The 21432-nt window shown below is 35.6% G+C and overlaps 1 protein-coding gene and 2 non-coding genes across 3 annotated transcripts; 1 reads left to right on the top strand and 2 right to left on the bottom strand.

Moving 5' to 3' along the window:
- Nucleotides 1-12223: 12223 nt before the first annotated feature.
- On the bottom strand, nt 12224-12330 carry LOC139903093 (small nucleolar RNA R71). The gene has a single exon (XR_011777938.1). It is a non-coding gene; the product is annotated as a small nucleolar RNA R71 (small nucleolar RNA).
- Nucleotides 12331-15683: 3353 nt separating this feature from the next.
- LOC139900986 (uncharacterized) lies at nt 15684-17789 on the top strand. Its single transcript, XM_071883729.1, has 5 exons — nt 15684-16179; nt 16593-16747; nt 16918-16987; nt 17085-17403; nt 17636-17789. Exons 1-5 carry the CDS (start codon nt 15684-15686, stop codon nt 17787-17789), a joined length of 1194 nt encoding a protein of 397 aa, XP_071739830.1.
- A 3274-nt stretch (nt 17790-21063) lies between these two features.
- On the bottom strand, nt 21064-21170 carry LOC139903187 (small nucleolar RNA R71). The gene has a single exon (XR_011778028.1). It is a non-coding gene; the product is annotated as a small nucleolar RNA R71 (small nucleolar RNA).
- Between the last annotated feature and the right edge of the window lie 262 nt (nt 21171-21432).

Raw genomic sequence — 21432 nt, 5'->3', positions numbered from 1 at the left:
AAAAATGTCATTGGGTTATCACAGTATACGAATTGAAAGTCTTTAATCAAAAGATTATTAGATTACATACTTATCACTTTATGATCTCGACACGTCATACTGCCATTATTAAAGTAAAGACACATCATATCTTATTATATCTTATCGTATCTATCCTAATAGATTTTGTCTAACACTTTTCCTAAATTCCCTCCATAAATTACGGAAATCTTTTGCTATATACACGTATTCTAGGAGACGAATATATCATCCAGTATTCAAAACTAATCTCATATCAAAAACCCTAATTCCAAACACATAATATGGATTCCTCGAACTCTTCGAGCTCCAATGGCAGCGTAACCGGAATGAACCAACCAATCAGCCATCATCTATTTTGGATGAATTGGGGATGGGTTCGTAGTAAACTTAATCAATGGAGACAAGAAGAAGGTGATCCCTTCCACCAACCGAATTCACCTCTTGGTGAAGAACCTGAAGCACTTACTGGCGAACCCGTTCGGAACACTATTTTCACCCTCATTTCCAGGATATCCAGTCACGAATATAATATCTAAAATTTTAGATCTTATTCATCCATTTGTCCGAACCGCCAATCATCCCGGAATAATAGAAGAAGTCAACGAGCTTCGCGCTCGAGTAGTGGCTCTGGAGAATATGGTGCGAAACCTACGAACACCAGCAGCAGCACCAGCAGCATAACCAGTACCACCAGTACCATCGGCATCACCACCAACATCACCAGCTTCACCAACGAAAACATCCGCATTCCACGCCTCAACATCACACTCAGTACCTCAAACATCAACATCATACGCCCCATAGATACCAAGGAATATTAGTAATAATGAGTTAAGATGTATTGACTCATTCTTCCTGAAGAATTACATATGTATACTTTATATATATGGATTGGAACAATAATAAATCTTTTCATACTAAGCTATTACGTGTGAATCTTAACTAGTATGTACTACTTAATTAATTCATATCATTAATATGCTATGATGTACATCCTTCGTTAATGACTTAACAATCATTAATCACTGCTTCAACACAATAAACTCCATTTCATAATAAACCAAGTGTATTACTCAAATACATGATTTATTGTATACTTTCATTTTCGATGTACTCGAAACTTTCTAGAAAACATCATTCGTGCCTTATGAATTTCACAAGAATTCCACGAGCACCAACATCATATACTGAGGTATATCAATAACAATGAACGATGAAGTATTGATTCATAACTTCATTAGCGAAATATTTCGCGACAATTATGAAATCTCTAAGGTTTTGGAGATTATTTATTCTCGTTTCAACCGCAAATCAAATGAGTTTAATATTATATTAACTCATTAAATCTATATTATATCTGAAGAATACATATATGAACGTATATCTTCTCTTTTGTACAAACTGTTAATTGTGAAAATATTTTAATGGGTAGGTAATACCCGAGAAATATTTATATCTCACATTAATATGTTACATTGTACATTCTTCAAATTCTGATTCAATAATCAGTAACTATACTACTTACATCCACATATGTATCCGCGCACCAAAGAACAACCATTTTCATTCAAATCAAATTACATATTCTGAATTTGACATATCAGAATTCAAGTAAAGCTATAGCAGATGTTATCTTCCTAAAGATCACTACATTCATGAATTATATTCATTCGTATTCTATGATGAATTATCACATCAAACCACCAAAATTATCATTCATTACTTTTGAAATCAACAACGCCTATTCGTCAACCATTAGATCCATTGACGATTACAATCAGCGTTTAATCATCTAAAAATAAAATTTCTTGAAACCATCTCGGGTTGTCAATCAATGATTCAGATTCGTTAACCTTGAGAATGCTGACGAAGCAGCAAATGCTATAGATGTTCTTAAGGGCTAACAGTTTGATAATAAAGAATGGTACGTTGGAAAAGCCCAAAAGAAAATTTGGAACTGAAAAACGGATTGAGCTAACCATGGAGGAGACCAAGGACAAACACAAGGGCCAAACCCTATATTCAAAGAATCCAGGAAATTATGAATCCGGTGAAATCTTTAGAGAATATCTTGCTCCAAAGTCATGTTAAAAGCTTGCGGAAAATTTTTCTTCATCAACTTTCGAACTTAGAAATTCCAAAATATCATCATAAATATCCTCTATATTTCGGAAGATATCTTCATAGCGATTCATGTCCGCAATTAAGTATCTCTTTGCGATATCTTTATAAAGGAAACTATTTTAGTTTCTATATTCTGTAAAATTCGAGTTTAAATTATAAATGCTTTGAAGAAGTGATTGGGAATTGAAGCATGAGTTAATATAATACAATGACGTCAGGCCAACGTGATTATATTACAGAAAGTCATGCTCAGTTTTTAATGGAAGATGATGATTTATAGATTTTATAATCATCATTTGCCATGTTACACGACTCTTACATTCTATTTAACCTCTAAACATATCAAGAAAATATTTTTCTTGATGATTCGTTCTTTTTCGGATATTCTGGTAATATGACAAATCAAATCGTGCTATTACCTTTCCTTTCTACTTTATATATTATGATCATTCAAAACTTCATACCTATGAATTCTGGACCATTACTCGCTTGACTTGAAGTCGGGAAGAAGAAACAAAAACATAAAGCTCCGACATATAAGGGAAAATATAAAGCCCGATAACGACTCCGAAATTACAAACCATGTATATCAATGCGTATAGCAATATAAAGACACGGGATAATTAAAAACACTATAACCCCAAGAGCATAGAAGAAGTAAACAGATTCCTTTGGCGGTAAAAGAAAAAGAAGAATGACTGCATAGATGGTCAATATAATAACCAGGATCAGAACTGGATTTAGCATTTTCTTAATCTTTTGGAAGTTTGAATTGAGAAAGAAAGTATAGAAGTGGTGAAGATAATGAAACGGAAGAAGCTAATTTATAGTAAAATTCCAAACACATCAATCGAGGCAAATCACCGCATTTAATCAAACAAATCTCAAAATTTCGTAAATACCGGAGAATCAAATCTTATAGATTACGAAGATTTCCTTTAATTCCTTGAATTCCGGAAATCAATCGTGACTACGTCAAAAGTTAAGGCGAACATTTAATTTTCTCATTTCACTCTTTTATGATAGCTTCGTTTATACTCTTCCTATAAACGAATCGTTTTATCCATATTATTCAATAGTGATAAAACTTTATTTTTCAACTTATATTCATCATTAAAATATTCTTGTTGTAAACAATGAAGATCTCTATCAAATTTCATGACTGTGATTTTCACGAACTCCTCTCTGTTTGTCTGCCCTAATATTGTGACATAAAATGCTCAAGGTTTTAAATGAGCTCAATACCATTCATAACACATTTCATGTATCCAATTTACTGAAATGACTTGTATAACATCATCATTTTGAATGATCTTCGTATTAATGATAAAATGCACTTCGTTGAAGAACCTATAGAAATCATGGAAGGAGAGGTCAAACAAACGCGTAAAAGCAACATACCTATCATTAAAGTCTGTTGGAATTCGCGTAGAGGCCCCGAATATACCTGGGAACGCAAAGACCATATGAAACGGAAATATCCCCATCTCTTCCCAACTGTTGATGAAGCAGACGGGAACTCCACTTAAAACTTCGGGACGAAGTTTTCATTAACGGGGAGGTACTATAACGACCCTCATTTTTCCATCTATATAATGGCCGAACAAAAGATTTAAGTATAATGAATAAACTCTAAGTACTAATAAAAGGTCGTTATATACATACGAAATTAACGAACGTTAAACGAATAATAAATTTTATTCAACAACGTACGCGTAAGAATTTTTATAAAAAAAAAAATTTATGTCATAACATGATTACATATAAAATACTTATATTAATTTTTTATTTAGTTAATATATTATACAATTAATAAATACAAGTATATATAAATGTAGTAACATATATAAAACTAATAAAATTATAAAGTAATAATTTAATTAAATAAAAACCACATTTAGTAATTATAATTTTATAAATACAGAATATATATTTATATTTATCAAAATTCGTATTTAATAATTAAATAAAAATAGAAATTTAGTTAGTTAACATTTTTAGAACTATGAAATATATATATATATATATATATATATATATATATATATATATATATATATATATATATATATATATATATATATATTTTTTTTTTTTTAAAAGTAGTATTTTTTTATATATAAACTAGATCTAGATCCACTTTTATTTATTTTATTCCTACTTTTAACTTTAATTTTATTTATTTATATTTTGAAATGGTGGCATGACTGGCCATAAATACTTTTAATTTTTTTACAAGACACTAGTTATTTTTTTATATAAACTTTTGTATTTTTTTATTTTCTCTTTACCAAAAATTGTAACTATAAATACCATAGCCTAGTTCACAAATTTTGTACACCAAAAACTTGAAGAATTCTCTCTCAAACCTCTGCAAAAATTATTTTTGTAAGTTCTCTATATTATTTTTATAGTTTTTATTTAGTTTTTATCATATTTTTGTGCTAGTTTTATGTTAAATACCAAATAAATATGAAATTAATTATAATAAATAATGTAAATACATGATAATTAGTATTAAGTATCCTAATGACTATAAAAATTATTTTTATGAATTATACATTCGAATTTATATTTATTAAAAATCAAAAACTGATTTTTTTTATATTCGGTATATATAGATATATAATAAATAAATAGTAAACGATTATATATATATATGTTTTTACAATTTTCTCTTATCACATATGTTATGCAAGTAATTATAAAAATTAATGTTTGATTTAATTGTCATTTTAAATAATTAATTTGTATTTTCTTTAGTTTTGCTACAGTAGCCGAAAACAGTGTTTTTTTAAAATAAAAAGAGAACTAAATGGTATAATATTTTTATGACTACAATAATTAATAGAAACTACTTTGGAACTATTAAGAAAGTTATAAAAATTATTTTTTTGAATTAATGAATATATATTTCTAGTTAATTTCGAATTTAAACTAATAACAATACAAAAGTTGAATTAAATAGTTAAACTATTAATATAATTATAAAAATAATTTTTCTAAGCTTAATATACTAATATAAGCTCACGAAAATTATTGGTTGAATTAATTTAGTTGATTTAATAATTATTACTTTATAAACTTTGATTTATTGCAAACCGAAAAAGAAATTAGCAATAAATTCTTTTACACCATAACAAAAATTTATAAAATTTTCCTAAGTTTATTTTGATCAGTAGAACCTAATAAAAATATAAGATGTGGTGTTAAACTTGTTTACCTATTTATTTTCATTTTAACTATTAAAATAATTATAATAAGTAATATTTAATACACAATACTTAATATTAATGTATAGAAAATTTTTATTATGTTTTATACAAGTTACTTACTGTTATGAAATCAATAAAACACTTGTTAGCATCATTAGATAATTATTGGTGCTTATATTGATCTAAAACATAATTTAAACTATATATATATATATATATATATATATATATATATATATATATATATATATATATATATATATATATATATATATATATATATATATGTATCCTTACATATATATAATATAAATATATTAAACACTTATAAGTAAAGTATATAAAGTGTTGTATTTCTATACGCACCTAAAAACGTAGTGGAACGGTATATTAGATGGGTATAGATCTTGATCTTTCTCGAGTGGATGGACGCTCGAAAGTCTAGGCGGAGAGTTTGGATTACCGAGTTAAAGGATCCTGTGGCTCAGAAACCTATGACCTGAAAAGGCCATTTTAAATTGAAAGTGTTAGATTGAAAGCTTGTCTAGTATGAAAAGCCTTTCCAAAACGATAAACCTTCTTTAAACTTACTATAAAAGAAAATACTTACACTTATCATAATACGGGCAAAACATCTAAACTATTCTCAACTTATTCTTAGGTTGACTTCTCTGTGCTTCGATCATCCATACTTTCTCTTTAAGGAATACTTTCACTCACCGAATTACTAAGGTGACTTTCATAGCCCCACTCTTATTGCTATAGCACTTTTTATACTTACTGGGGTGAGACACATGCTGCTTTTATACTTTAAACAACTTAGACACAAGTACAAACCTAAACTGTACTATGACTAGCTTATGCTACTAAGACCCCACAGTGATATTTTTTAATTGCTTTTAGGATAAGGCATTCTTAATTATTGGGGGTAGGCCTATCGGGAGTAACGTCCCCGATACATTTGACCGTGATGTCTTTGTATTACTTAATAATGATTTAAACATGGTGATAAGGTACTGCCAACTTATCATCGGGGCAACAAAACAAACGTTTAGTCTAAAATATCACGAATCAGTACTACTTTTGGATCTGCGAGATCTACTTTTTGATCCTGCAGGATATCAACTTTACAACTAAATCTTGTGGTCTAAAAACAACGATAACTACTTTTGTTAAACCTATGAACTTCACTCAACCTTTTTGGTTGACACTTTAGCATGTTTTGTCTCAGGTGCTATTTGATTCAAGCTTTCTTGTCTACTACTTATGTGATGCTACTTGGACTTAGGATCAAGAGATATCGCATTTATTACTTCTGCATATGAACAATTACTTTATCGTTATTTCCATTATTGTAATGACATTTCATTTTCCGCTGCGTACTCAATAAAGTTAAATTTTCTCATTTAGTATTGTTCTCGTATTATAATATGTTGGTTTATTTGATATTAGTAACGTTTCTTCCAGACCCTATTGGGAGGACGTTACAGGGAAATACATCAGAAAAGTCACTAACAATTGGCACATCATCGATATGCTTCTCATCGATCTCGACTTTCTTAACATGAGCTAGAATTGCGAAACAACCTTTACGAAGATATTTTCAACTTTAAGGTACGAGACGAGGTTGAGTCCGGTGCAACTCTTATCGCCATAGACAATCAAGGGTTCACCATTCTCGATGGGAATTTGAATCGCTTTAAGATCACAAAGGATGTGAGATTTCATTTTGGCTAACCAATCCATACCAATTATTACATCGAAGCTCCCTAGTTCTATAGTTATCAAGTCCTCTTTACCCATTAAGTTTAACGTACATCCCCGATAAAATTTGTCGGCACTCAATAGTTTCCCGTTGGCCACTTCAATGGTATAAGTAGTATCCAATGGGAGTGGTGGAGTGCTAAAAGAATGAGTCAAAGTCTCGGATACAAAACTCTTATCGGCACCCGAATCGAATAAGCAAGAGGCATAAGAATTGTTGAGAAGAAACGTACCCGTGACTAGTTCATTGTCATCTCGGGCTTCCTCAATGTTGATTTTGAAAGCTCGGCCGTGCGCATTGGGGTTAGCTTTCTTCTTTGGGCATGCATTTCTAAAATGACCTTGTTGGCCACATTCGTAACAAGTGACTGTCTTTGGTGCATCGGGCCCCTTTCGAGCGACGGGGGCGGCACTTCTACAATCGTTGGCCATATGACCACTTCCTTGGCACTAGTGGCAAATTAGCTGGCCACATTCACCAAAGTGATGCTTGTGGCATTTGTTGCAAAAAGGTTTGGTTCCGGAATAACTTTTCTTGCTTTCGGAGGTGAAAGGCTTTTGGTGAAGTTGTTGTTGTTTTAGTTGCTTGATTGAGTGACTTCCCATTTTCTTTTGTTTCCACCCGACTTATCCTCGGCTTTAGGTGCCGGCACTTCAATTTCATCCACTGTTTCTATCAATTGGTGGGCCATCTTTAAAGCTTCTTGTAGGTTAGCGGTTTTGGATGACATTACCCAGTGTTTGATGCTCTTAGGGAGGCCATCCATGTAAAGTTCAACCTTTAGAGACTCGGGATTTACTAGGTTTGGACACATTAGAGCTAGCTCGGAAAATCGTTGATTATAAACCTTGAGGTCATTTCCGACCGCTTTCAAACTTTTTAGCTCGCTTTTGAGCCTTCGAGTCTCTTCGCGGGGAAAGTATTCGGTGATCATCTTTTCTTTTAAATCGGACCAAGAGAGAGTGTGGGCTTCATCGGTACCTACCGATTGTGCATACTTGTTCCACCACGTGAGAGCGATATCGGCAAAAGTGTGGGTGGAGTATTTAACCTTGTCTTGGTCCCGGCAACCGCTTATACTAAAATCGGCTTCCGTTAGCTCAAACCATCGAGTGAGAGCAACCGGTCCTCCGGTCCCATCGAAAGTATGAGGTTTGCACCCCATGAAAGCTTTATAGAAGCATCCCTCGTTTGAGTTACCGGCTCCATTGTTGTTGTTGTTGTTGTGGTTGTTGTTATTGTTATTATTGTTTGAAGAGTGACTGGCCATGGTCGCATCTACGGCGGTGGCTATCATTCGTTGAAGAGCTTGTTCAGGAGTTTCATTGCGTGGAACTCGGCGAGGAGGCATTGTTCCTTCAAGACACAAGAATATCGTTGATTAGTATTCTCAATAATACTAATCGTGATATGGAATGAAGATAGATAGAAAATTTTCCATGACTCGCCCTAAATTCTTTATGTTATAATGTCGGGACGTCCATATGAGTCACCGTAATATAATCTCGACAATTATTTTACCCTAATTCATATGTGCATTCGACATTACCTCAAAAAGTCAAGACGGCGTGTCAATCAAATTAAACAACATGAGATTAAGATGAAATAAGAGTTAGATACGAATAGAAGAGTTTAAGTATAAATGCACAAGTAGTTAAGCAAGTCCTACTTCAAGTCTATATGCCGGTTGTAGTTTGGACTCACCAATGTACCCTATGACTCGGGGTTGACACCAATGAACTCTAAATCCCTACAACCAACGCTCTGATACCATCTGTAGCGACCTGACAAAATCGTCATTGACGGCGCCATCTACTTAGGTCCCGTTGCGTGGTCATAAGTCTTTAAAACAACATTTGACCAAAATATGTCGCATTCATTTCAAATGTAAGGATGTTTCAAGGTTTACAAAAGTAGTTCAACGCCTAGTTACATTACAACGTTTAAAGTACAAATGAAACCTATTCGACACAATATAAAAGAAAGTCAAAAGACGCTCCAAATATGCATGTATACTCGACATCCAAGCAAGAATCAAAATAGAGTGCGGAAGCATGTATCACTTAGCATTCAAGGTCCTGAGTAAAACATAGAAAATCTGTCAACGAAAACGTTGGTGAAATCATACGTTCAGTAAGTAAGTATGTAAGTTGAACCACAAGATTTATAACGTTGAAATAATAGTAAACCATTCTAAAATTTGTTATCACGAGCATCCAATTATCAAGGCTTAACTAACGTTACCACATACACATAGTGTTAGAACCTACACTTTTTCTTGAAAATATATTTCATCCGCATAACGGTAGCGAACCGTCCGAATGAGGGTTTGTCAAACCCATATGGCCATGCAACATAAGTTCTCGCTTACACCCGGCAAGTGTAACTAATGATAATCGAATTGAGGCATTTTTGTTCTAACTCGTACATAGAATGTTTGTTTTCGTACTTGTGTTCACTTTGTAAAACGAAACGTTTATGTTTTCTCATCCCAAATGTAAGTATAAAAGAGTAAAATTGGAACTATGATCTCACCTTGAGTGCACGAGAATCAAAAAATCAATAATCATGTTAATGTAAGGTTTTCATGTCATCCAACATACCAAAACGAAGCTAATGAAGTAACTAACACTTTGAACACACAAACATTAACATCTAAACACATTTCATCATTCAAAATCAAAGAGTTAACTAACCCATTTTTCATATTCAAGATAGTTACTCAAAACAACAAAATCAAACAAACCAAACACATATTCATGTTAGACTTGAGCCATAGATACTAATTAACACACTTTTAAGTCAAGAACATCAAGAATATAAAATCTAGAGTTTTTAGAAAGTTACCCAAAAGAGATGAAGTTAGTATCAAAATGTAGAAGATGATGAGAGGATTTCAAAAGTACAATTTGTTTGAGTTGAGGCTTGCTAGATCTTGAGTAGATGACGAATTTGTGGAGAAGATGAAGATGAGTTTAAGTTGGGGACATGAAGTTTGGGTGGTGGGAGGTGGTGACTAGTTGGCCAAGTTTGGCCAAGGGACATGATTAGTCCTTCAAGTTTGTAATCGGGTGCGGGAATTAACCGAACGGATTACCTTCAATACGTAGAGTAAACGGAAGATGTTATAATTAAATAACAGACTTAAAATAGATAAACGGAAAGTAAACAGAAAAAGACGGGATGTTACAGTACAAGAGAGAGAAAGAAGTGAATAGAAGTGTGTGTCGGAATGAATGACAAAGAGCCTTTAAATAAGCACAAAAATTTGCCTGCAAATGGCTGGCAGGCCGTTTGGCAAGCCGTTTGCAGGGCCCGTTTGCTAAGGCAAGCCGTTTAACGAGGCCATTTGATCTAGGCATTTGGCAGGCCGTTTGCCACACTGGCAGTCCGTTTGGCAGCCCGTTTGGCAAGCTGATTCCCTAGATCGTAACTTGATTTCTTGTCTTTCACCGTTTTCGCTCTAGAATCTTCGTTTTAGCTTCGATTCTCTTTATTCTTTTTGCACCGTCTTCGTAATTACTTGTTTTTCAATTCTAACCGACGAAGTGGGTATTTTGCCAAAAAAGTTCGAATTTTTCTTGTTTTTGGGCCTTAATACAGGGGTGAAAACGCGACTTTTTAGCCGATATCACTCCGCACCAACTGCAAAAGCGCCATTCCTAATGCCAGAATCGTCGCTCCTATTCAGCCAAAAGCGTCGCTCCTACAACAAAGCGTCACGCCTGATTCGAGCCAAAAGCGGCATTCCTGATCAAAAGCGCCGCTCTCCATTAAAGCCAAAAGTGCCGCTCTTGATTCAAAAGCAGCGCTCCTGTCGCTGTTTTAGCCCAGATTTTCAGCACTATAAAAGGGACGAGATTAAGTCATTTCTCGTATGCATTTTTAGAGAGCAGCTGCCTTATGTCCGAATTTCACATACAAAACCCTAATTTCATCATCCATTGGTGTTTACGGGTGGATTGAGGGACGCTAGCTCAAGATCCATCATTGTTTAGCTTAGATCTTCATCTTCTTTACATTTTCAGTTGTAATCTTCACTTTGCTTTTCATATTTTTCATTGATTACTTGTAATAACTTGAAGATGATGATTGTTTACATTTCTATGCTTATTATTAGTTTAATCTTAGCCAGGATTAGCTCAAGATCTATCATTGTTTATCTAGCTCAAGAATACTTACATTAAAGTGCTATAATAGCTGGGTTCTAAGTGCTCGTTAGTTGTGTGTGCTTATTTGTAGTGTTTGAATCATATATAAATTTAGAGGGTAAAAGATGTATATACACATGTATATGCACAACACGCATCAATACTTTCTTGGTGCCACTGTCGGGGAGCGGTTAGCTTAGTTGGGTATTTGGTTTAAACTTTTGATTGTTTGATCCTTTCGTAGGAGTTTACCCTTGCGAAAGTTACGTTTCGTGTTTTATATATTATTTTTTGTTTTGAAAACCGTTTGTGTTTGTGTTGTGATTGAAGGACAGGTGCCTTTGGTGTATAAAAACAAGGTCTCACAAGGATCAAGAGTTCACACATCCATTCTCCGATCCTGAAAAACACGTGCACGGGGTTTGTAATCGTAGAGAAGAAAGGGTATTAAGGAAAAATTTCGAAGCTTTGCCATTTTTGTAGAAGACATGGATCCTAACGGTCAACCGATTCTCAATGAAGAGGGTAATCTAATCAACCATGGTCCACCGGTTAATCAAGAGTTATTGAATGATCTGAACGACACGCTGATGTGGAACGCTAGATTAGTTGCACCAACAATGATAGCATCGGCTATTATAAAGCTACCAATCGAAGCGGAAAATTGGAAGATTGAGGGTAACTTTTTCACATTGATCAAAGATACATACTTTCAAGGGATGATAGACGAAAATCCGTTGGAACATATCCAACACTTTAATGATCTTTGTATTATCTACAAATACAAAGATGTCACCGATGACACTTTCAAGCTAAGGGCCTTCCCCTTTACACTTCAAGGGGAAGCGAAGATTTGGTTAAGGAGCGTACCATCCGATTCCATAAGAACTTTTCAAGATTTGACCAATGAGTTTATCAATCACTTCTTTCCGCCGTCAAAAGTAGAATGACTTTGAATAGAGATTAATGGGTTCACCCAACGGGGTGATAAATCTTTGTATGATGCATGGGTACGATTCAAGAAAATGTTAAGAGCTTGCCCACCGCACGGTTTGACCAAAAAGGAGTACATCAACACATTTTACCGGGGTTGCAATGCTTTGACGAAGCAATATATTGATTCTTCATCCGGTGGGGTATTTAAGTATAAATCACCAAATGCGGCCAAAATCTTATTGGAAGACATCTCAGTTAACACATACGAATGGGCACCTTCACCGCGAGATTTGACAAGGAAAAGTGTAGCACAAATTGAGAGTGATAATGGGCAAGTGACGCTTGCAAGCTTGAACAATCAATTTCAAACGTATGGGAAAGAGTTGAAAAAGATTCAACAAACGATAGTCGCAATGCAAGTGGGTTTTCAACAATGCGAGGGTCCACATCTCACAAAGAATTATCCTCAAATTACTCAATGCAATCATGTTGATCTAGATGACATTCCCATGAATTCGGATGCTCATGTGAACTATGTGAGTAATCAAAACTATCAATGGGGAGGAACATCAAAACAAGGCTACTACAATCCTAATCAAAAACATGTGTCATTCAACACCCAAACCAATATACCACCCGGATTCACAAACCAAAACCGCAACCAAGGTTACAACAACAACTATCACCAAAACCGAAACAACAACTTTCAATATCAAAACCAACAACCTTACAACAATCAACCTTATAACAACCAAACCAATTTGAATTATCAAAACAACCTCAAAATAAACAAAGTTACAATCTACAACCTCAATAAAACATTCAACAATCCCAACCTTCGAAAAGTTTAGAAGAGTTCATGCAAAACTACATCAAGAAGGTAGAATCAACCGAAGCTTTCCTAATGAAAGAGAACGAGCTCTTGAAGCAACAAATATGAAACCAACAAGCTTCATTTCAAAACATTGAGAGTGCCATTGGAAGACTTTCAAATCATGTTACCGAAAGACCACAAGGAACTTTACCTTCAAACACTCAAGTTAACCCGATCAACAAAAACCGTCAACACAACCAATACCAACAAAGCAACAACACAAGAGTGATTCCTATCGACGGCACCAACAAAACCCTAACTACCCAAACTAAAATGAAAATGTCAATGCCATAACCACTCGAAGCAGTTTAACCACAAAAGGGATTGAAGATCCCCATCCACAACCCTTTATAACCCATAAACCACTACCAAGTTTTATTGAAGAGGAAACCAGGGTTAGTAAGGAGAAGGGTAAAGAAAAGGTCAATTCAACCGAGGGTATGGGTAATGATGAATCGAGTAAGAAAAAGAGTGATGAGTCTTCAAGGGTTATGAGATCGGTGCCATATCCAAAAGCTTTAAGGAAGGACAAGTTGGCGGCTCAATACAAAAAGTTTCAAGAAATGATGAAAAACATCTCGGTTAACATGCCTATAACCGATGTGCTTAAAGGAATGCCAAACTAAGGTCGGTTCATCAAGGAGCTAATATCTTTAAGGGGTAAATACCATGAAGAAACGTCTTTCTTTATTGAAGAGGAGTGTAACAAGATTCTTGCATCAAGGCCAAGGATTCCTAAGAAGTTAGGAGATCTGGGAAAATTTGTTTTCCCTTGTAAGTTCGGTGAATTGGAAGTGTTCAATGCACTAGCCGACTTGGGTGCAAGCATTAAACTAATGCCCCATTCACTTTACGAGAGACTTGGTCTTGGGCCTCTTAAACTGAATTGAATTAGGATAAGATTGGCCAACCATTCGTTTGATACTGCTATTGGCATCACCGAGGACATCTTGGTTAGTATTGACACCTTGGTGTTCCCGGTTGATTTTGTTATCATGGAGATGAAGGAGGATCTTTAAGTCCCCCTCATATTAGGTAGACCATTTTTGGCGACCGCTGACACCATCATCTTAGTGCAACACAACCAACTCAACATTGGAGTTGGTGAAAAGCGTGTGACCATCAATATCCAGGAAGCTATGAAGCAACCGAGTAACATCGATGATGATGAGTGCTATGCCTTTGACCACATTGACCTTTATATGCATAATGAACTTGAAAAGCTTTTAAAGGTTGATACCACGGGGTTCGACCAAACTTGTGATAATGGAATTGTGGATTGGAGGCCGATTTTAGGGAATTGATGAATGTTAATGTTAATGAATTTGAAAGTGAAAATGAGATCATTCGGGAAGAACCATTTGAGTCTATCCCTCATGAAGATAGATTTCGAATCAAGTCTTCATGGGAGGAGCCTCCTAATCTTGAGCTTAAAGAGCTCCCCGAACATCTTGAATATGTTTATCTTAAGGAAGAAAACCAACTTCCGGTAATTATTTCTTCGAAACTCACCCAAGACCAAAAGATCTGATTTCTCTCATTACTTAAGTCTCACCATAAGGCCATAGCATGGAAGACCACGGATATCTCGAGGATTAATCCATCATATTGCATGCACAAAATCCTCATGGAGGAGAACTATAAACCGTTTATCCAAAGACAATGAAGACTTAACCCAAACATGAAAGAGGTTGTCAAAAAGGAAGTGATTAAACTATTGGACGCGGGGCTTATTTATCCAATATCCGACTCGCCATGGGTGAGTCCCGTCCAAGTGGTGCCCAAAAAGGGTGGGACCACGGTGATTTTAAACAACCAAAATGAACTTGTCCCAACCCGAACCATCACAGGATGGAGCGTATGCATTGACTATAGACGATTAAATGATGCCACATGAAAAGACTATTTCCCACTCCCTTACATCAATCAAATGATTGAACATTTGAGTGGGAGAGAGTTTTATTGCTTTCTTGACGAGTTTTCAGGATACTTTCAAATTCCGATAGACCCCGAGAATCAAGAAAAGACGACATTTACATGCCTTATGTTACATTTGCGTATCGAAGGATGCCTTTTGGGCTATGCAATGCCTCGGGAACATTTCAACGATGCATGCTTGCTATTTTTTCGGATATGTTTGAGGATAGTATGGAGGTATTCATTAATGACTTTTCGGTATTCGGAGATTCATTTGACCATTGTCTTAAAAATCTTGATAAAATGTTAACACTTTGTGAAAGTGCAAACTTGGTTCTTAATTGGGAAAAATGCCACTTCATGGTCAATGAAGGGGTAGTTTTGGGACATAAAATTTCTAAGGCGGAAATCGAGGTAGACAAAGCTAAAATTAGTGTGATTAAAGACTTACCAAAACCATCAGATGTGAAAGCAATCCAAAGTTTTCTTGGGCATGCGGGATTTTATTGAAGGTTCGTAAAAGATTTTTCAAAAATCGCTCGCCCTATGACCAAGTTGTTAGAAAAAGACCAACCTTTCTTGTTTGATGAAGAATGCACCAAAGCTTTTAACTTGTTGAAAGAAAAGCTCCTTAACCCACCGATTCTTGTTTCTCCTGATTGGGATAAGACTTTGAATTGATGTGCGATGCGAGTGAATATGCGCTTGGCGCGGTGCTTGGTCAAAGAGTTGACCAACACTTTAGACCGATTTACTATGCAAGCAAGACCTTAACTGGGGCACAATTGAATTACACCACTATCGAGAAGGAGCTTCTTGCGGTAGTATTTACATTTGGTAAATTTCGATCTTATCTTGTACTTTCCAAAACAATCGTATGCACGGACCACATCGCGTTACGATATCCTTTTCAAAAACAAGATTTGAAACATCGTTTAATTAGATGGGTCCTTTTGTTACAAGAGTTTGATATAGAAATAAGGGATAAAAAGGGAGCCGAGAATGTGGCGGCCGACCATTTGTCAAGGTTAGACAACCCCAGGCTTCAACCTTTAGACGAATCAAAGATTCGGGACACTTTTCCAGATGAACATTTAATTAGATTTGACCTAGTCGATGAAGTCTCGTGGTTCACCAATTTTGAAAACTACTTGGCCTCAATCGTTTTACAAAAAGGTTTGTCATACCAACAAATGAAAAGGTTTTTCAATGATCTACATTATTATTTTTGGGATAACCCACACTTGTTCAGTATCGGGGCGGATTAAGTAATTCGAAGATGTGTTTATGGGCAAGAAGCCCACGAGATTTTAAGGAGTTGTCATAGTGGACCTACGGGAGGGTACTTTGGTCCGAATCACACCGCGAAAAAGGTGTTCGATTCCGGGTTCTATTGGCCTACTATCTTCAAGGACTCACACGAAATTGTTAAGCAATATGACTCTTGTAAAGGTCGGGATCTATCTCCAAAAGAGATGAGATGCCCCAAACCGGCATTCAAATATGCGAGGTATTCGACGTATGGGGTTTAGATTTCATGGGTCCATTCCCGAACTCAAATAAGAATGTTTATATTTTTGTGGCGGTAGATTATGTTTCGAAATGGGCTGAGGCTAAAGCCTTGCCAACCAATGATGCAAGAGTAGTTGTTAAGTTTTTGAATGGGTTGTTTGCTAGGTTTGGTGTACCAAAAGCGTTGATCTCGGATCGAGGGACACAATTTGCTAATAGTCTTATGGAGAGAGTCATGGGATAATATGGTGTTACACATCTTTTTTTGACCCTTTACCATCCCCAAACTAGTGGTCAAGTCGAGAATACAAATCATACTTTGAAAAGGATATTGGAAAAGACGGTTAGTAATAACCCTAAGATTTGGTCAACTAAGCTAGATGAGGCATTATGGGCATTTAGAACCGCTTACAAGACACCCATAGGAACCACACCATTTCGTCTAGTGTATGGGAAGGCATGTCACATCCAGGTTGAGGTTGAACTTAAGGCATTTTGGGCAATTAAGGAGATAAACCTAGACCTATAAAGAGCTAAGGAAAAACGGGTGACGCAATTGCACGAATTAGAGTTGCTTAGGTTAGAGGCATACGATAACTCTTTGGCATACAAAGAGAAAACTAAGTGTTGGCACGATGCCCGACTCAAAGGTCCTAAAGAATTTCACCCAAACGATAAGGTCTTAGTTTTCAACTCTCGATTTAAGTTCTCACCTGGTAAGTTGAAGTCTAGATGGACGGGTCCATACATTGTTAAGAAAGCTTATCCTACGGGTTATGTGGAGTTATATGGGAATGGGAACACATTCAAGGTAATCCGTCATAGATTGAAGGTTTATAGGGATGACATCAATGCTATTGAGCTTGATGACATCAAGTTCTACCCAAAGTAACACTTTTGCGCTAAAACGGGTCAAGTGATAGACCCGTGATCAAAACAATCACACTTGTATATATTTGTTCATTTAGGACTCCATTTCATATAAACTTGTATGATATTGTGTTTTTATAGTTTGCATTTGCATATAGTTGCATTTCATGCATTTGCATAATTTGGAAAATTGCAAAAAATAGCTTTTGAATGAGTTGAAATGGATTTTGAAACTGCAAAACTGCATCAGGTACAAAAGCGGTGCTTTTATCCTAGGAGCGACGCTTTTGGGTATTCAAGAGCGACGCTTCTGCTTCAACAGCGACGCTTTAACCTATGATTTTGGATCAAAAATGGATAGTAGCCAAGAACGACGATTTTCCATTGAAGAGCGGTGCTTTTAATTCCTCAAGTGTGACGCTTCTATTTGAGAAGTGGTGCTTTTGCTTCTTCAGGAATGACGCTCCTACTACAGGAGTGGTGCTCCTGGACCTGGGCTGTCAAGTTTTAAATACAACTCAAACACTTCATTTCTCCACCCACTTCATTTATTCTCTCATATTGCGACCAAAGCTCAGCTACTTTGACCCCTAGCACCAAATTAACATCTTTTGTGAAGATTTCTTGCATTCTTATCATCACCTAACATGAGTAATGTAAGATTCATGCTTCATTAACACTTATCTTCAATTATTTGCATGATTCTTGCTATGTTCTTGTCTCTTCTTATTTCTAGATCTCTAAGCAATTGATGATGATTATGCTAAATTGGTGATGAAACCTTATTATTATCATGATTCCTGATATCGGCTAAAAAGTCACGTTTTTACCCCCCATATTAGCCCCATTTATGATAAAGTAATTGACTTTATCATCTAAATAAGCATTTATTTGTTTCATTTGGTATATTATGTCATTACAAAGGCTATGTTTCAAGACTTACTAAAAACAGATGAAAAACGAGCAAAACCGGCTAAGACGATTAACTCGCGTTTAAATAACTTATTTTATAATTTTTGAAAAAGTTTATTTACTTAATCTCATGTTGTAGGATATTTAATTATGAACGCTTGTGCGCAAGAATCATCAAAACGGAGCTAAAACGAAGATTCTAGAGCGAAAACGGTGAAAGACAAGTTACGATCCAGCAAACGGCTTTCCATAAGGAAAAAAGGCCTGCCAGCAAACGGGCATCAAAAACGGCCTTGGCAAACGGCTTGCCAAACAGCTTGCCAAACGGCCTGCCAAACGGCCTGCTAGGAGTTTTTCAACCATTTAATTACAATTTTGCCACCAAGTATTTCCTATAAATGGGGTTTCATTCCACCATTTTAACACACACCATTCTTCACTTCTCTCTAAATATCTCTCTATAGTCGCTCTCTAGTGATCTATAGGAGATTAGGTCTCTCTCTACTTTATCTCTCTAGATTTTAGAGAGAGAAAAGTACAGAGATCAGGAAAATAATTATCTCTTTATTGTCGCTCTCTAGTGATCAATAGGAACTTAGTATGTAGTTAGTAGTAGAAGTTATCAAGCATTGTAACGCTATGGATATTGTGAAGAAATACACGTGTTATTCTACCGACATTATTCGGTAACATCTATCTTTTCTTTTATTAATTTATTATAATATTCTTGTTCGATGTTTGTGATTTATTAATATTAGAAATGCTTGTTGCCATGATGTGTGAGTAATTGCTTGATTGTTTGCCATGATTTAATAATGTTAGTTAGAGATGATTATCGTTTCGTACTCGCTTTCTGTCTATGATATTAAACCTCGTTATTATCGTCCTTCTACCAATAAACGTGATTAAAACCTTTTATAAAGTCGACATTATAAGGGTAATTAATTATCTGTGTTTATACATTGGTCAAGGTTTGAACCCATCGGAAATACTATAAAGTACATGGGGAATTACCAAAGGACCAGATCAAGGTTAGAAGCTATGAAACCACTATAAGTCTAGTACATGGTGGATAACTAAGGGATTTATTGAGTAGATTTAAATAAGGGCTGGTTTAAGTCATAAATGGGAATTTAACGCACTACAATACAAACTAAGCTAATAAATCTTTAAGGATGACTGAGAACTATCAAAGGTTCTAATTTGTCTACAAACCCTTAGATTTTACCAAACCATTGACAGAAAGGAATTCGAAACACAATCATAGCCACTCACTTGGGTGATACACTAAGGTGTTAAGAAAGGCTGGATATTATCTATATAAGGCTATGCTACTTTATTCGTGCGCCCAAGGAATGCATTGCATCCAAGATGGGCCACTTATATCCTTAAACCGAATAAAGCGTCGGGAGTCGAGCATAGTTCATCCAATCAGAATCACGATAGCCTAGTTTCTTGTGACATGCTAATTGAGAAATCAATTAGTAGGGAATCAAGTGTTTACACCGAGGTATATCTAACCAATGAGTGTCTCGCAATCATCCCGACACTACGTTATCTTAAATCATGGTGAACCACATCTTCTCTGTCCTTAGTTGTTGCATGCTAGCTAGCTTATTTTAATTATATTGCTTTAATATTTTAAATATAATTATAAATCAAATCAACCGAACTATTTCCTTTACACAATATGATATTCCGGATAAAGTGGTGTCTTGAATAAACCAGTTGGACCTCGTTGTTGGATTTTCCGAACAGTCGCCAATTTATTGGGTCCAAAAGGATCATGCCTCTCCACGCAAGGTGTACCTGGCCACTAGTCTTGGATACTAAATTGTGTAGAAACCTAATCTTAATTACTAAATTATCTGAATAAGCTCCGTTTCAAATTCAACCGCTCAAGGAACGACCCTAGGTCATATTTGCCCTTGCTAACCCATAGGAAGGAATAATAGATTTAGGACCAGCATATATAAATTAAACAATCAACTTCTTCTATTGATATCCTGAATTGACGTTTTGCGACCTAACAACACTGCATAAATAAACCGTCCGATTCAGGTATATCATAAGGAGTAGTTAATTTTTGGCGCCGTTGCCCGGGAGCGGTAGTACGTGTTGGAGCATGTTTAGATTAGTTAGTTTTTAAGAGACCCTTTTGACTAAGACTAGCTTTGTCAGAAGTTACTAGTTTATCGTAGTTGGGTTAGATAATATTAGCTTAATTTAGATTTTAAAGTTTAAAATGGACTTTCTTATTAGTGAACCTTTAGGATGGTTTAAGCTACTTAGACCGCTAAGAATTCTTCTGACACATCCTTTCTTCTATCTGATATAATACATTGTACCCATCCGACGAGATCCACACTTACCTACCAATAGTTTGATGATGGTCGCATGCATCACTCTCGCTGACATCACCAAACCCTTATTAAAAGGACGAGGAGGACTGATACTCTATCAAGAGGTTAACAGAGCGTATTTTGTGCTTAAGCATAGTATCATACAACTCATTCTAAACCATTGCCAGTTCCACGGCTTACCAATTTACGATCCCAACTCTCAATTAGATAGACTCCTCTCTTTATCCAACTCATATAAGCAAAATGGGATTGAAAAAGATGTAGTTCATCTATATCGGTTCCCCTATTCCTTAACTCTTCATGCAAAAACCTGGTTTGAGGGGTTAGAACCCAACTCTATCACCTCATGGGAGGAAATGGCAACAACTTTCTTAATCAAGTACTTTCCCCATCAAAACAAATTAGACTTAGGAATGATATCATAAACTTTCAACAAGCCTATGATGAATCACTCTACACTGCATGGGAAAGATTCAAACATTTGCTTTGAAGATGCCCGAACCACCGTCTCGAGAGCTCTGTTCATAATTTGACCTTCTACGATGGTCTAAATCAGAACAACAAGTCTACTCTTGATGCTGTTTCTCAGGGTAACTTCATGAACTTCACTGCTGACGAGGCCTAGAGATTGATCGAGGAGATGACTATGCACCATCACGATTGGAACAAGGAAGAGAACATTTCATCAGCAACACCGCTTTCTGCCTCTGATCCTATCAAAAATAAATCCATCAAATTTCTCTCGGACCAAATTGAAAAACCTCACCAAAGA

The sequence above is a fragment of the Rutidosis leptorrhynchoides genome, chromosome 3, assembly GCF_046630445.1.
Source record: "Rutidosis leptorrhynchoides isolate AG116_Rl617_1_P2 chromosome 3, CSIRO_AGI_Rlap_v1, whole genome shotgun sequence".
NCBI lineage: Eukaryota > Viridiplantae > Streptophyta > Magnoliopsida > Asterales > Asteraceae > Rutidosis > Rutidosis leptorrhynchoides.
Note: the sequence above shows the minus strand (reverse complement) of the source record. Positions and strands in the feature narration are given on the sequence as shown.

Bases quoted from the DNA above. Each gene is read 5' to 3' on its own strand.
- LOC139900986 (XM_071883729.1), top strand. From the start codon at position 15,684: ATGTGCGATGCGAGTGAATATGCGCTTGGCGCGGTGCTTGGTCAAAGA. The intron at 16,180-16,592 runs GTTTGTCATACC...TTGTGGCGGTAG, and splicing joins CTCAATCGTTTTACAAAAAG to ATTATGTTTCGAAATGGGCT. The intron at 16,748-16,917 runs GTCATGGGATAA...ATGGGCATTTAG, and splicing joins CTAATAGTCTTATGGAGAGA to AACCGCTTACAAGACACCCA.